A 17644-nucleotide genomic window follows, 5' to 3' on the forward strand; every position below is an offset into this window, starting at 1 on the left:
TTGGGCCCCTGTGTGATCCCCTGGCTACTGTGTCAGGATATAGAGGGAGAAGGGGACAGTAAATGTGGCATTTACCGACCTCTTCCTTGTCTTAATAGAGTAAGTGATCAGTAATGATAACTGACTCTGTTCATTCATAACTAAGGCATGGTAAATTGTGTTTACTATGCTTCAGTATGTGAATTAATGGGAAGCTCTGTACAGAGCTATTCCTTTAAATTCATTCTGTGCAGCTGAAGCTGCAGAGATGGAGATTGAGGGCTGTGTCCTCAGTCTCCTTTATCAGTCTCAAAGATAAAACATCAGAGGTCTGTTTAGGCCCCTGATATTTCATCAAAGCTGCCCATTGGGTTCCTAAGAAAAATGTAAAAAAAACATATAAAAGAAAATTGTAAAAATTACATTTTTTTAAAATGGTAAAAAAAAAAAATAGAATAGCAAAAATAAAAAAACTGCTGACACCAGTGAAGGAACTACAAGGGTCACAAAGATCACACTTGCGACCAGAGCCTGGTGTTACGCAACTGTGGGGGGCACAAAACAGCAGGAAGGGGGCCCACTGCAGAACATTTGAAAGGGTCCCACTGTGAGACCCTAATTAAGGGCCCCATAATAGGAGTGAAGGGCCTTGGCTGGGGTTCAGGGGGGCCCTTTATGGTTTCTTACACCAGGCCCTGAAGGTTCTAGTTACTCCTCTGCGTTTGAGAGATTGAAGGTTTTATCTGTTGCTGTTGGTGTTGAAAATCATTATACATGATACATGACTTCTCTATAACTTAGAGTCATGTTTTTCTGGTGATTCTTCCATTTTTACCTATCCTCTGGCATGGAAACACGCTTTTGGAGTTTTTTTAGACACTTATTTTGGGCTGTTCACCGCATGGTTTTTAATAATAAACAATGGCACATATTTAATTTTTCACATTTCTTTTTTTGAAAGACAATGTATTATAGCACAACACAGAGTTTATACATTTATGTAACTTCTTTAATGAGAAAGCACTTTTATATATTTTTGATATAAGTAATAAAAGTACATAATGTTGATACATGGAAATAATTGCTGTGCATTTATTTCCTGTATACTTTGCCCATTGTGGAATTTTTTTCTTTTAAGCATGGTCTTAACGGATAGAAGGCCCCCCTGATTGTGGGGAGACAATATGGACATTAGATTTAAGTAATAACATACACGTCTTTTGATTTTTTTCCTTAGGCTCCTTTCACACTAGTGTGATTTCTCCTGCATCTGCTGTCATGCTGCATTGCACAGCAAAGGAAATCTCATTATTCTCTATGGTACCCGTTCACATTAATGCAACATGTGCACAGGTGCTTCTTTTGGTGCAACATGATGCATTTTTGGCCCCATAGACTTCTTGTGCTTGCGCTTTTCATGCATTTTTTGGTGTGATTTTGCAGTGTGTTTCTTTTGATGCATTTTCATGCTTCATGTGTTTTTTGTAGAAGGAAGAGACTGGTTGTTAAAGTCAAAACCCTACCAAAAATGCATAAAAATTTGCAGGTACATGCATTTTCAATACTCTTCCATTAAAGTGTATGGACTCACAAATGCATGAAAAATGTGTCTCTTACAAAAACGCACTGCAGAAAACTGCATAGATGTAAACAGGGCCCATACAAAGACCATGTTAAAACAGTTGTCATGCATTCCTGTGCTTCTGAAAATGTGCTACAAAATGCACAGGTGTGAACCTAAACTTCAATGGGAGTGCATGTAAAATGCATGTACAGTGCATTTTTGGCAGTGTTTTGTTTTTAGAATCCAGTCTTCTACAAAAAAAAAACACACGAAGCATCAAAAATACCAGTGAAAATGTGCATTAAAAAACACGATACAAAAAACACACTGAAAAATGCATGATTATGCAGCAGCAGTAGTGTGAACCTACTGTACAGCTCCAAGCAGTAACACGCAGACAGGAATCTCTGTGCCCTCTAGAAGCACAAGTCTGAATAGGCTTGGAAGGGAGGGGAGTATGTGATTGTTGTAGACATCCTGTACCTTGTCTTCATGCCCTTCAGCCCATGCCCCTTCCCTAGCAGTCTCTGGGCGGCTCTTTCCCTTCTCACACCACCTGTAAAAAACTCCACTAAAGGAAGAAAACTATACAAGGCTGAATGAGTAACGTAAGGTGGAAGTAACATCACTGTCAGCCTAAAAAAATATATGGACAAAAGAAAAGAAAAAGCAGAGAGTTTGCACGGGAAGTACAAACAAGAAGTGTGAAGAGTTCAGTAGGCGGCAAGATTGTTTGATAACATTTACTTAGTGGGAGAGAACATGGAGCAATATAAGTTCTCAGTAGTTGCTCTCCCCCTTCATTGAGGTTTCCTCTGCCAAGCTACAAGTGCTGTGTGTCTGCTGTCTGGTGCCTCCACTGGTTCCCTTGTTTGGGGACAAGGAAACATGTGGTGGGATGAGAACCTCCTTGCTCTCTTTAGGAGGCACTTGTGGACTACTATCACCTATTGGAGTGTCTTCTTCAGCTTTGGGTTATGTATTGCATTTTTAGGACCAACAATACTGGACCTGAGATGCTTGACACATAGCAGTCTCCAGGAGATCACCTGGGTCTTCTTCGCTCAGCAGTTCTGCATCCTGGTTGGGAGTTCTTTGGGGGGAACCTTTAAAAAGTCGTGAGTACTAAATTCTTACCAGTGTACCATATTTACTACACGTTTAATTGATGCAGCACCTACTGTTCGTCTTGTACAACAAACATACTGTATCAGTGACATTTATTATGATCTGTTTCATAAGAGTTAGAATAAGGGCTCATTCACACCATATCCATTGATCCGCATAGATCAACGTAGTCACGATGAAAGGACAATTAGAATTGCAGAAGAGTGACAGCAGAAAAATGACTAAGTGGTCTATCAAGTCTGCCTCAATTTTTTAAATGTGTTTTCATTATTTTCTTTTTTGGCTTTCTTTTCTTTTTCTATTTTTTTTTGTTTGTCTGAGTATAGATCTATGTTTGTCCCAAGCATGTTTGTATCCACTGACTGCTGACTGAATCACTACCTCTGCTGAAAGTCTATTCCAAGAATCAACTTCTCTTTCAGTAAAATAATACTTTCTCAGATTAGTTTGGAAATTATTTATAATTATTTGATATGTGCCCTTTTAACACCATAGTGCTGCTTTAAGGTGCAGTGTGCTACATAAAAAATGCAGCATTTTTGTATTACGCAACACAATACATTTCACTGCAGTGACTTTTATGGCACCTAAAATACAAACAGTATGATACGTTGTAACAATTTATTGAATTGCCCCCTCACTGCACTTATGCACCACATGCCAGCATGCACATTTTACCAAGAATGAGCCCTAAAATGTGGATTTCAGGATACAAAGCAATGGTAGTTTTGATTGCAGGTTTCTTTTGTAAAGCAAGAAAATGAATGTATGAATTGGTTAAAAAAACAACATATAAAAACTAAATTTAGAGGATATTGGACAAATGCAGATAGCTTTGAGATTTATTATCAAGGTGGCCACAGTGGAGTACAATGTGATTGTACAATCTTCATACATTTATTCATGTTTTATGGATGTTTTAACAACTATTTAGTGTGAAGGCATACCCAAGTTATCTATTCAGTTTATCTACTAAAATGTAGAATCTTGTAATATGTAGTTGTAAATTTAATGTTGCTCATAGACATAGAGATTCAATTGCCCTATAATTTATTGATTTTGCTAGCTTAATCAAATTATTTACTGTGTACAACTGACTATTCTACATATTTATAGAAATCAAGCATTCAAGCATTATATAGGAGGTGGATGATGCGCCCCTCTCAAACCTGAGAAGTTGTACATGGATTGTGTGAGATTGTTAAAGACAGTGTTGTCCTTGACAACATCAAGGACTCGAAGTTCTCTGCTGCAAGGACCTTTCCCAAATTTGCTCTTTAATGCTCAAATGTCTGTACAAAAACTCCGGGATTTGAGGCATGAAAAAGAGGGTCCGCTATTGGACGATGATCCTATTGGACCCTGATGCAAGAGTTAAATGGGCAATATACTGTCACCATCTCAGCTGAAGCCCAAAATGTAGAATTTTGAGGAGGTCTTTCCACTTTGATGCATTTTCTGATGGTGGCGGGATCCTTTCCTAACTTACATTCTTCGGAACCCTAAAAGGATGATCAGTGTTTGTAGTGACTGCCTCAGAGATGCTTTTAAGAGTTCTTTGAAACCACAGCAGACCTGCCCAGCTACAGGGAGCATGCACATGCAGCGCCAGAAGCACATGATTGCTGATTACACCAGATCCAGGGCTTATGCATACACTGTTAAACTCACTAAACATATTGCAATCTGATTGTACAATCCCCTTTAGATCTACCAACAAATATATAATGCAAGGGACAGCCTGACTGGATAGATTAGGTAGGACCTCATATTACACAGTTTTGGTATATTTACAATTGATGGTACAAAAATTGTATGGTCAGATTGTAATGTTTATAGTGACCCTTAGAAGTAAGGACCCCTTAGATTATTGTGTGTCCAGACTGGACCACTGACCAGAGTTTTTATTTCAAAGTATAATCTGCATCATCTCTCCCACTTAATCTGGGGCCTAACCAAGCTGCTTACATGCTGTCTAGCCACTGAACAATATTTGTGGCTATTGTTTCTCAAATGATACACTGTCATTTCTATTTCAAGTTAAAATCTACCTCATCTCTCCTTCTTGCATTAGAACCTTACCAAGTTACTTACATACTCTCCAGTTACTGTACAATATCTGTGGCTATTGTCTCTGTCAAGTACACTTTAATGTTCAATATCATACCTGTTTTACCGCTTTTTGCTACCTATTCAAGTGTTCATGTATTGTCCTGACACTAGCAAATTTCTACAATAGAACATATAGATTGTAAGCTCGAAAGAGCAGGGCCCTCAAACTCCTCGTGTATTGTTTTGTTACTGTACTGTCTCATGTACTGTCCCCCACTATAATGTACAGCGCTGAGAAAACCTTTTGGCGCTATATAAATACTGTATAATAATAATAATATATGTACAGTATAGTTGGAGTTTTGGGGGGAATATTTGGGGATGAGAGGGGGTTCTGGCAATGTTAGATTGTGGTTTTTGTGCACTCCTTTTTTACATTTTATTAAAAGTGCACTTACATGTAAATAACCCATGGTCAGCTCCCAAGGCCAGTGCGACATGCAGAGACAGCTCTCTCCAGTGTGTTGGAGGTGAAGATTGCTGCAAGGCATGGAGAGAGACCCTCTACAAGATGGAAGTCTGCGGCGTCTCTTAGTGTGCTCCCTGATAAATGCCGTGAGTGACAGGTGACAAGTTTCTGAGGCTCTTCCTCCTTTAACAAGCAGCAAAACTACCAAAAACCTTTTTTTCAATTTGAAATAAATCAGGTTGGAGTGTTGTTGCTGTATATAAGCCAAGCTAAATGTTAAATAATAAATTACATATCCACAATGAATATGAATATGTGAATACATTATTGCTGATGCTGTCCGTAAAATCCATACTGCTCTGTAATACCACACTCTCCCAAGCATGTAATTTAACCACTTCCCGTCCTGCCCATGAATATAAACGGGCAGACGATGGCAGTGCAGGGGTGGGTGGCCATTTATAAATGGCCTCCCCGCCCCCTGCTTGTGCGCGCTCCCTGGGACACAGTGGAACATCGATCGTTGTACAGGACCTCTGTGTGAGGTCCCGATCATGTGATCAATGATTGGCCAATCAGTGGTCACATGCAGAGTAGTAAGCAAGATGTCACTTCTGACATCATTGCTTACTATGTGTGAAATCTGTGAATGATCACAGAGGTCACATGGCACAAGGCTATTCACAACAGCCTTGTACCATGTGACAAGCTGTGACCAACCACAGCTCTCCCAGTATTTCTCAATGGCTGCAAGAAGGCAGTCAGAGAAAAGGAGAAATGATTGCATTTACAACCTTCATGGGTGTAAAAGCAATCAGTGTAAAAAAAAAAAAATCTTCATCACCCCCACAAGTAGTACAGTGTCATAATGGTGACACTGTACTGCTATTGTAACAGTATGTAAAAAAAAAAAAAAAACATAAATAATATAAAAAAAAATAAAAATGTAAAAAAAAGTTTTTAAAATTATATTTTTTGATTATAAACTAATTTGGGTTTATGATTTATGAAGAAAGATTATTTATTTGCAAACGTTTGTAAGAAAAATATTTTTTTCAAAATTTTTGGACTTCCATTTATATAGCAAAAAAAATGCTAAAACATTCAGATGGGTATAGTGTTGCATGACCGCGCAATTGTCATTCAAAGTGTGATAGCTGAAAATTGGCCTGGACAGGAAGGGGGTAAAAGTGTCCAGACTTGAAGTGGTTAATGATCTGGTGTTTTTCCCATGTCATCACCAAAGTCACATTAAAACAATACTCTCCATGCTGTATGGTATTTAGAAAAAAGTTGTTGTTTTTTGCTTTGTCAATGTCTTATATGGCAGATCCCTGCTCCTCATGCCTTTTTGACAAAACTATGCCTATTAGCCTTGAAAATGACCAGGATTTAGTATAAAGATTTGCCCCAGTAGACTTCAATAGAATTCAATGCTAAGTTCGGATTCCCAGAATTTGAGGAGAATTTAACAAACCCCTGGGAACTGAACCCTCTAGATTAATTAATCAGTAATCATAATCACTAATAATAACCACATAAGTTGGTTGTAGGATAAAAGGCGCTAATATGCTTTAATATCTTCATATAGCTCATCTCCAACATCTGAGGTTAAAAAGTCTCAAAATTCTCAGTATCTGTGTAACTGACATGCACCAGTATCGCACTGTTTTCTTTGGAGATAACAAACTTCTTGAGATGTAAATCATACCAGCTGGTCACAAGTGTGTCAGATAATGTATTTCTAATTCTTCTTCCATTATGCTTTTTTAACACAAAAAAACAAAAGAGAAATATAAGATTTAAAAATCATGCCATACTTCACTTGGGTATTAAAATGTACCCTGTAAACTGATACATTGTACGGATTGCTCTGGGGCTTTTCCTTTTGATAAGTAAATAATAGTGGAAAAGTAGCAAATTAGACACATATCTAAAAACATATTGGAGATCCCTGAGTTTCAGGGCCCCATTTTCAAAATTTGTTGAAAGGCATGCCATTATTTTGACAGTTAGCAGATCTTAAACAAACTCCTGTGGTTCCCTTGGAATTCAGGTCCAGATTGTACAGACCCCCACTTCCACCCACTTCAATCATTCAACTGTTTAAAGCCACAACCTTTCTGGCTAGCTAAGGCTTTGGCATTTTAAGGATAAGTTCACCTTTGGAACATGTTACATGTTCAACCCATTTTTTAGGGTGGAACATGTAACATGTTCCCATAGCCACATCCATGCCAGCCACCCCCTCCCTCTGATAGATGTTACGGAGAGAAGTCTCCCGTACTATCTGTCAAATTTGAAAATAGCGCAGCCGTGCGGGGCTCCGCCCACATGGCCGTATCACTCATTCTCAGTGTTCTGTGAATGAGTGCTTACAAGTCCCAACAGCTTTAGTGGCTGTGGACTTGTAGTTTTCAATGAACTACCAAGGTGCTGTGGAGTGTTGTGGTAGTTCATTGAAGCTTCCTGCCAGAATATCTAGTTGCTCATACATCCCGTAGGGCAAGCAGATATTCTGACAGGTCTGCAGTTGACCTGCATGGCATCAGTGGTCTACTGATCGCTGGTGCAATGCTTTACAGGCCCCTTTGGACAAAAATAATAAATGCATCTTTTTACCTGCAAAAAAATTTGCATTTATTATTTTTGTCCAAAAGGTGAACTTATCCTTTAATTATTAGTGTTGATGAGATCATATGTTAAGACTCTATGTGCAGCCTAGGCATGAAATCCAAAGGGGTCCAAAGGGATTCATTTGACATTCTTTACACGTATAAATTTATTGCTAGCTTACATCAATAATCAGTAAACTGGTAACATATATGTGCAATATGCAAAAATCAAACCCAAAAACTAGCTCTGCTGGTAAAAAAAAGTTATTGTGGAATTTAATAGGCTTGTTGTGGTGGCTTTCTTTTCAATTCACCAATATTGTTCACCTTTACTGCACTTTGTAATGTACATAAACAGAATGACAATTAAAAAAATTGCATGAGGGGAGTACCTTCGTAAAATAAAACAGGACTGTAAGCTCTAAAGAGCAGGGCCTCTCTTTTTCCTCTGTACCAAACTGTATTGTAACTAATGTCTACCTTCATTCTGTAAAGAGCTGCGCAAGCTGTGGGCGCAATATAAATCCTGTATAATAATAATGACATGGTGGTGATGACTGGATAACAGAGCAGCTACAGGTAGTGATAGCAGCCATGAATGATAGCCTCTTTCTCAAAAGCTATTGGTTGTTTTTATTGAGTGACGATGATAATGATGCTTTTACCTTTTCTACTCTACTCTACTGTTTCTACTCTATTGTGGCTTCAGCAATAGGCAGCAGAAAGTAATGGCTTATCCAGTACATACATTTAGTAGTCCAGCGTGCATTTTGAAAGCGATGCTGTGCACTACACTAATTACCCTTTGAGAAAGGATGCCACCTTATTTATGGCAGATAAGGTAATCTTTTACCCAGTGGCAACTGCAAATGCAAAGCAAAAGATAAACATTTCAAACATTGAGTAAGTGATATCCTATTCACTATTAGTACACAGTAAAACAAGTGAAAGCTGCATTTATTGCATTGATGGTATTAACTGCTTGCCCGCCGCCCTATAGCAGAAACAGTGCTACAGGGCGGCACTGCTGGCAAAATCACATACAGTATGTACAGTGGGGATCGAAAGTTTGGGCACCCCAGCTAAACATTTGTATTAATGTGCATAAAGAAGCCAAGGAAAGATGGAAAAATCTCCAAAAAGCATCAAATTACAGATTAGAAATTCTTATAATATGTCAACAAAATTTAGATTTTATTTCCATCATTTACACTTTCAAAATAACAGAAAACATAAAAATGGCGTCTGCAAAAGTTTGGGCACCCTGCAGAGTTAATATCTTGTACTGCCCCCTTTGGCAAGTATCACAGCTTGTAAACGCTTTTTGTAGCCAGCCAAGAGTCTTTCAATTCTTGTTTGAGGTATCATTGCCCATTCTTCCTTACAAAAGTCTTCCAGTTCTTTGAGATTTCTGGGCTGTCTGTCACGCACTGCTCTTTTAAGGTCTATCCATAGATTTTCAATTATGTTGAGGTCAGGAGATTCTGAAGGCCATGGCAAAACCTTCAGTTTACGCCTCTTGATGTAATCCCCCGTGGATTTTGAGGTGTGTTTAGGATCATTATCCATTTGTAGAAGCCATCCTCTCTTTAACTTCAGCTTTTTCACAGATGGCATCAAGTTACCATCCAAAATTTGCTGAAATTTTATTGAATCCATTTTTCCTTCTACTTGTGAGATGTTCCCTGTGCCACTGGCTGCAACACAAACCCAAAGCATGATTGATCCAACCCCATGCTTAACAGTTGGACAGAGGTTCTTTTCATTAAATTCTGTGCCCCTTCTTCTCCAAACATACCTTTGCTCATTCCGGCCAAAAAGTTCAATTTTAACCTCATCGGTCCACAGAACTTGTTTCCAAAATGCATCAGGCTTGTCTATATGTTCATTTGCAAAGTTCAAACGATAATTTTTGTGGTGAGGATGTAGAAGAGGTTTTCTTCTGATGACTCTTCCATGAAGACTATATTTGTACAAGTATCTCTTTATAGTGGAATAGTGTACCACAACTCCCGTGTCTGCCAGATCTTTCTGGAGGGATCGTGCAGTCAAACGTGGGTTTTGAATTGTTTTTCTCACAATCCTGCGAGCTGTTCTGTCTGATATTTTTCTTGGTCTTCCAGATCTTGCTTTAACTTCCACTGTTCCTGATGACTGCCATTTCTTAATTACATTCCGAACAGAGGATATTGACATCTGAAAATGCTTTGCTATCTTCTTATAGCCTTCTCCAGCTTTGTGAGCGTCAACTATTTTCGGTTTCAGTTTTCTAGCCAACTGCTTAGAAGAACCCATGGTGCTGTTTGTTGGGGCAAGGTCAGATGAGTCTGGGCATTTAAAACCTTTGAGATTGAAATAACCTGGTCTTCCCAGACGATGATTGAGAACAATCCATGACACTGGCAGGTCTCAGCTTTGCAAAGGGGGCAGTGCATTCTATAAATTCTGCAGGGTGCCCAAACTTTTGCAGATGCCATTTGTTTGTTTTCTGTTATTTTGAAAGTGTAAATGATGAAAAAAAAACCTAACTTTTGTTGACATATTATGAGAATGTCTAATCTGTAATTTGATGCCTTTTGGAGATTTTTCCATCTTTCCTTGGCTTCTTTATGCACATTAATACAAATGTTTAGCTGGGGTGCCCAAACTTTCGATCCCCACTGTATGTGATTTTGCATTTCCAGGTAGGAAATGCCATTGACAGCCTTAGCTGTCGATCACTGGGTCCCGGTCAGTGATTCCCCACCAGCATCCGGCAATCGCCGAGTATCACTGACGGGGGACAGGTCTTTATGTAATCAATACAGATCTCTCCCCTGTCAGCTCCTGCACACTGCTTTGTAAGTTCAAGTAACACAGCGCCGTATCGCAAAAAATGGCCTGGTCAGGAAGGGGGGTAAATCCTCTGGAGGGCAAGTGGTTAATAAAAATGATGTCTGTTGTTGTGTGACTTTCTTTGAGCCAGCTAGATGTCTTAACTGTATTGTAAGAAAATGTTTTTACAAAAGGCAGTGTAACTACTGCTATTGCCAAGCAGAGAAAACAAAACATCGGTAAGGCAAACAAATCATTTAGTTCCAGCTTTGTATTTTGTTAGGTATTTGTGGTTAGATATCTAAATCTTTTTTACACACAAGCTGTGTATCTCTTCTCAGTTCCATACCTCCACAAATGTGTCTGACACCTTGAGACGACCACATATCCATGTTTCCACACTCTATGCCACCACCCATTTTTCTCCTATACAGTCGACTTCTTGTTCTCGCCCACTGCTGTACAGACCGGGCTGTCTCGAACAGCATCACACATGCTGCAGCCTCTCTCACACAGCCAGTGCTGCAGCTGTTCTCCCTCTCCTTGGCTGCCAATGAGGAGAGGAAGACAGAGAGAGAGCACAGGATATTTGTAAGGCCATGCTGCAGCCACTGCAAGCTGGAGGAGAACTTCCCACTGCCCCAGACTGCAAAGGAATAAGGATTACTAGGAACCACCTGGGACTATATGAAATGTCCTCAGAGTTAGTTTTCTATTAGGGCTGGTTCACACCAAAATGCACATTTCCTGCACCACAGATGAACTTGCTGCCCTTGTGGGAAAGTGCGATAGCCAATTAATTTTTAATGGCACCCAAATGCATCTCACAAATGCAACTTGTTTGGGGCCATCAAATCACATGCTATCATGTAGTTTGGAACAGTGCGCTTCTGAAAAACTAGTACTGCTCTATCAGAGAGCTGCTTGCTGGAGGTTCACCATGGTGTCAAAAACACAGAGAGATTCTGCTGCTGACATCACTAGGTCTGTGAGAGAGCATCATCAGTTCTGAGTTGCAGCTGACATCAGCGGGCCCAGACGGAGAGCAGGAGGATGCAAAACACCAGACCTTTGGTGGTTGATAGGATACTGGGAACAACTCCTTTGCCACTGCTTATAGGGACAGAGTCACCTCTTTTTGGGCACTTACACCGCATATTGTGCCATAACTTGGACCCCAACAATGGAAGGAGTTTGGAGAAACTAACAGGCTTTTAGATCTCAGTACCACCCCTTACTTAGGACCTCCCTGGTTTTAGGGCTTAGGGGCAAAATTGTTTGATCATCCAATTATTCATAGTGTTAGACAATATTGGTATCTGTTATTGTTTACTGTAATTTTCATTTCATTTATTGGTTTGCTACGTGTGCTCCACAAATAAATAATCCTTCTTCATGCTTGATTTACATCTGTGCGGGTCCTATGTGCCACGTTTGTATGGACAAAGAAGCATATTCATTTGAAAACTCTACTCAAATCCCATATGCAGCCCACTCTCAAATCTACTCTTACTTTCTAAATTATCCGTGTGCAGAACTGTGCTTTATTTTAGCTACAGTGAAGAAAATAAGTATTTGATCCCCTGCTGATTTTGAATGTTTGCCCGCTCACAAAGAAATGATCAGTCTAAAAATCGAATGGTAGGTGTATTGTAACACTGAGAGACAGAATAGCAACAAAAAATTCAAAAGAAATGCATGTCTAACAAATTATGCACTGATTTGCATGTTCATGAAGGAAATAAGTATTTGATCCCCTTCACAAAACATGACTTAGTACTTAGTAAATCTCAGAATAAGTGAGCGCTTCAAACAACTAATAAAATCAATTAATGAATAAAATGAATAAATAAGAAAGCAGCTGAACACCAAAAGGTACCATATAAACCTTCATAATAAGAAATGCATACGAGGGAGAGGTGCAGCGCTAGCTGAACAAATATACACTTATATACTTAATAAATATACACTAATATAAAGTGCTATTAAAGTGCAAAACGGTGACTAAATGACAAGTATAGTCCGTAGCGTGCTCAAAAATCCAAGAGAGTCCTTAAAGAGCTCCAATCCCTGGATTCGTGGATGAGGTGATAAAGATAAGAATTGCGCACTCACCAGATACGCAATTCAAGTGCGCATTTAAAGCTGGTAATTCCAGGGTCCTCATATGGATCTGGTCAGATCTGGTCACAAAAGCCTCTCGCCACCTGGTAGTGTTTTCCACACATGGAAGAAAGGGGCCGCTCTGCAGATGTAAAGGACTCCACAGGATGCAACGGCAGAGTGGGATAGAGTCCAGTGTAGTTACTGTATGGAGAAACCGGCTTGTCCACTTGTTAGAGGCTTGGTCACATAGAGGAGGGGGCTCTAATACTTTGTCTGCTCTTCATCCAAACACTTGATAGCAGAATTCCAGCCTACAAAGCGGACCTAGCCAGCTAGAGACGTGCATGCGACAAGCCGGTTTCTCCATACAGTAACTACACTGGACTCTATCCCACTCTGCCGTTGCATCCTGTGGAGTCCTTTACATCTGCAGAGCGGCCCCTTTCTTCCATGTGTGGAAAACACTACCAGGTGGCGAGAGGCTTTTGTGACCAGATCTGACCAGATCCATATGAGGACCCTGGAATTACCAGCTTTAAATGCGCACTTGAATTGCGTATCTGGTGAGTGCGCAATTCTTATCTTTATCACCTCATCCACGAATCCAGGGATTGGAGCTCTTTAAGGACTCTCTTGGATTTTTGAGCACGCTACGGACTATACTTGTCATTTAGTCACCGTTTTGCACTTTAATAGCACTTTATATTAGTGTATATTTATTAAGTATATAAGTGTATATTTGTTCAGCTAGCGCTGCACCTCTCCCTCGTATGCATGACTTAGTACTTGGTGGCAAATCCCTTGTTGGCAATCACAGAGGTCAGACGTTTCATGTAGTTGGCCACCAGGTTTGCACACATCACAGGAGGGATTTTGGCCCACTCCTCTTGGCAGATCCTCTCCACGTCATTAAGGTTTGGTGGCTGACAATGGCAACTTGAACTTTCAACTCCCTCCACAGATTTTCAATCGCATTAAGGTCTGGAGACTGGCTAAGCCACTCCAGGACCATAATGTGCTTCTTCTTGAGCCACTCCTTTGTTGCCTTGGCCGCGTGTTTTGGGTCATTGTCATGCTGAAACACCCATCCACGACCCATTTTCAATGCCCTGGCTGAGAAAATAAATCAACCATGCATTGAAACCACTGAAACCAATTGGCTTTTACTTTACACTTTGAACTTTTTCCCAGGGCCTATTCACACCAGAGAGCCTTGCTAAATGTGTGTTGTGACAAAGTGCTGATGCGCTGATCTGGCACATAGTGCTGTTTACTTTTTTTCACAGAACATAACTGAAATTGGCGTCAAGGGCCATAATAATAACCCCCAGCATTGGTGTTAGTGGATGCCATAATAACCCCCAACATTGATGTTAGTGGCTGCAAAACTATCCCTCAGCATTGGTGTCAGTGACTGCAATAATAACTCCTAGCATTGATGTCAGTGACTGCAATAATAACTCCCAGTATTGGTGTCAGTGGAAGTTCTATTAACCAGCTGCCCTTCACTGGCGGTAAGTGTCAGGGCTGCTAAGTCCCTCCTCTTTGCATTGCTGGTCAGTGGCAGTGCTATAAACGTTGGTCCCTCCACCTTGGATTGCTGATCATTAGCAATCTTGTTAATCCCCCCTCTTCTGCATTGCTGGTCAGTGCTGTCAACTTCACCCCCTTTGTATTGGTAGTCAGTGGCAGATCTGTTATCCCCCCTTTACTCCCCCTGCATTGCTGTCAGTGGTCGAGCTGTTAACCCCCTTCCCCTGAATTTGTGGTCAGTGCCAGTGCTGTTACCCCCCCCCCCCGCATTGGTGGTCAGTGGCAGTGCTGTTAATGCCCCTCCTTCCCTTGCATTGATTGTCAGTGCCTCCATACCTGAGTACCCACGATGTGCTCTCTCAACCATTGGGCCGTGATCACTCTGCCTAACAGTACTATAGGTGTTCTTTCTGTATTGGTGGCTGCAATAGAAACTGTGGCAGAATAATGGTAGCAACCTGCATAGCTTGAACACTGACCAAAGCAAAGGAGACCCCAAAGCACAGGTGCCCAACAGGTACACCCAACCCAGGACATGGTGGGCCAAATAAGGAGCACCAACCTACTGCATGTGGGACACGTGTTGAGAACTAGGGCTATGAATAATTCAACAAGAATTAGGCCTCTTGCACATGGTACTGATGTTTGAGCATCTATTTATTGTAATGTAATTTGCATGCACAATATAGGAAAATAATTGATATTTATGTTCCTATGGGTATTCGTGCATTTGCGTACTGGCGTCATAAATTACTGACCAAAAATGCAGATTTTCCTATTTTTTTCTTACTGAGGAATATGCTACGCTTATTTACACGTCTATGTGCAAAGGCACATTGTAAATAATGGGCTACATTTTACCTCAATAAAAAAAAACTGTACTGAGCTTTTTCAAGCTGCAATGTGCAAGAGGCCTAAAGCCTAGCAGCTTGTAGCAATGTAATACATTTTAAATATAGATTGTTTTATATTGTGCATATTCAGTATCCAAGTTTGTGTTTCATTTTGTCCCAACTCTGTCATCTCCATTCTTCCTAACACAATGAATTGAATTAATGAATAACTAAATTCAATATACACTGCTCAAAACAATTACAGCAACACTTTTTAATCAGAGTATAGCACCAAGTCAATTAAACTTCTGGGATCTTGATCTGGTCAGTTAAGTAGCAGAGGGGGTTGTTCATCAGTTTCAGCTGCTTTGGTGTTAAATAAATTGACAACAGGTGCACTAGATGGGCAACAATGAGGCATCCCCCAACAGGAATGGTTTTACAGGTAGAAGCCACTGACATTTTTTCCCTACTCATCTTTACTTATAGTTTTTCACTAGTTTTGCATTTGGCTAGGGTCAGTGTCACTACTGGTAGCATGAGGTGATACCTGGACCCTACAGGCAGTCTAACTCCTCCAGGATGGCACATCAAAACGTGCCACTGCCAGAAGGTTTGCTGGATCTCCCAGCACAGTGTCAAGAGCATGGAGGAGATTCCAGGAGACAGGAAATTACTCTAGGAGAGCTGGACAGGGCCATAGAAGTTCCTTAACCCTTCATCAGGGCCTGTATCTGCTCCTTTGTGCAAGGAGGAATAGGATGAGAGCTACCAGAGCCCTTCAAAATGATCTCCAGCAGGCCACTGGTGTGAATGTCTTTGACCAATCAATCAGAAAGAGACTTCATGAGGGTGGCCTGAGGGCCCGACATCCTCTAGCGGGCCCTATGCTCACTGCCCGGCAACAAAGAGCTCGATTGGCATTTGCCATTGAACACCAGAATTGGCAGGTCTGCCACCTGTGCCCTGTGCTTTTCACAGATAAGAGCAGGTTCACCCTGAGCACATGTGACAGACGTGAAAGGGTCTGGAGAAGCCATGGAGAATGTTATGCTGCATGTAACATCTTTCAGCATGACCGTTTTGGTGGTGGGTCAGTGATAGCCTGGAGAGGCATATCCATGGAGGGATGCACAGACCTCTACAGGCTAGACAATAGCACCCTGACTGCTATTAGGTACCGCAATGAAATCCTTGGACCCATTGTCAGACCCTACACTGGTGCAGTGGGTCCTGGGTTCCTTCTGGTGCAGGACAATGCCCGGCCTCATGTGGCGAGAGTATGCAGGCAGTTCCTGGAGGATGAAAGAATAATACCATTGAATGGTTCCCACACTCGCCTGACCTCAATCCAATAGAACACCTCTGGGATATCATGTTTCAGTCCATCCAATGCTGCCAGGTTGTACCTCAGACTGTCCAGGAGTTCAGTGATGCCCTGGTACAGATCTGGGAGGTCTCATTAGGAGCATGCCCGAACGTTGTCAGGCATGCATACAAGCACGTGGGGGCCATACAAACGACTGAGCACCATTTTGAGTTGCTGCAATGAAATTTCAGCAAAATGGACTAACCTTCTGCATCATTTTTTCACTTTGATTTTCGGGGTCTCTTTGAATTCAGTCCTCTGTAGGTTGATAATTTTCATTTCCATCAACCGATGGGGCATCCTTCCATTCCTAACACATTACCCAGTCCTTATCAGTATAGATATCCAGCATGATATTTTTCCCCATTGAGATCTGATGAGTTTTAAAAGTGTTCCTTTAATTATTTTGAGCAGTGCATATATTAGTATAAATACGGTATGCTTCATTTCATCTTACTTCTCACATTAGTAAATCACATCTATCTGCCCATTCTATATCTTTTGCTTTATTTGTTCTATATTTGACACTGTCATTTAGTAAGTAGTTACGAAAACTAGCCTGTTCATAAAAAAACATTTTAAGACAGATGTGTGGAATTTCATGGAGGCTTTCCAAGACTGTGATTCCATAGCTCAAACAAGACAACGGTCCCCTAAAATGCATGTGTTGAACAAAACCGTGTTTAGAAGATTCAGTAAGCATAATATCAACTGCAGCTTGCATTTTTAGTTAAAAAAAAGTAAAAATTTCACACATGCATTTTTCTGTAAAATATAAATGCAATTTTTAAAATTTTTTTTAGCATAATGGATTTGACATCTTGATTAAAATCACCTAATTTGCAAACCAGTGATTTCACTCTGTAATACTGATTGCAACATATACCGAATGTTAATTTTACAATTACAGTTGAGGATCAGTATACCAGTATGCCATGATTTAAAGCCTAACTAAAAGATACATTGTTTTGTTTTGGGTAGCATGGGGAAGAGTTAACATTTTGGGCAGGTTTTATTTTTGTCTGTGACCACAATAAGGAAATTTCCCCCATCTAGTGTCCCTATGACACCAAGACAAGACAGTGGAAGAGGTTATCAACAGAAAAGTGCAAACATTATTAAAACGATGATGATGATGATTGTAGCCAGTTATATCTGATTTTCCTGGCTGTAAACATAATA

At 40.5% G+C, this 17644-nt stretch overlaps 1 protein-coding gene across 1 annotated transcript in view; it reads left to right on the plus strand.

The window, feature by feature from the left end:
- Positions 1 to 2035: 2035 nt before the first annotated feature.
- SLC60A1 (solute carrier family 60 member 1) overlaps positions 2036 to 17644 on the plus strand; it is a 128629-nt gene continuing 113020 nt past the window's right edge. Inside the window, exon 1 of the mRNA XM_089686362.1 lies at positions 2036 to 2661. Within this exon, the coding sequence (XP_089542488.1) occupies positions 2432 to 2661 (230 nt within the window). The 5' untranslated portion in view covers positions 2036 to 2431. The remainder of the gene's footprint in view (positions 2662 to 17644) is intronic.

This window comes from Staurois parvus, unplaced genomic scaffold (genome assembly GCF_062004578.1).
Source record: "Staurois parvus isolate SC_StPar_1 unplaced genomic scaffold, SC_StPar_1.0 ptg000395l, whole genome shotgun sequence".
NCBI lineage: Eukaryota > Metazoa > Chordata > Amphibia > Anura > Ranidae > Staurois > Staurois parvus.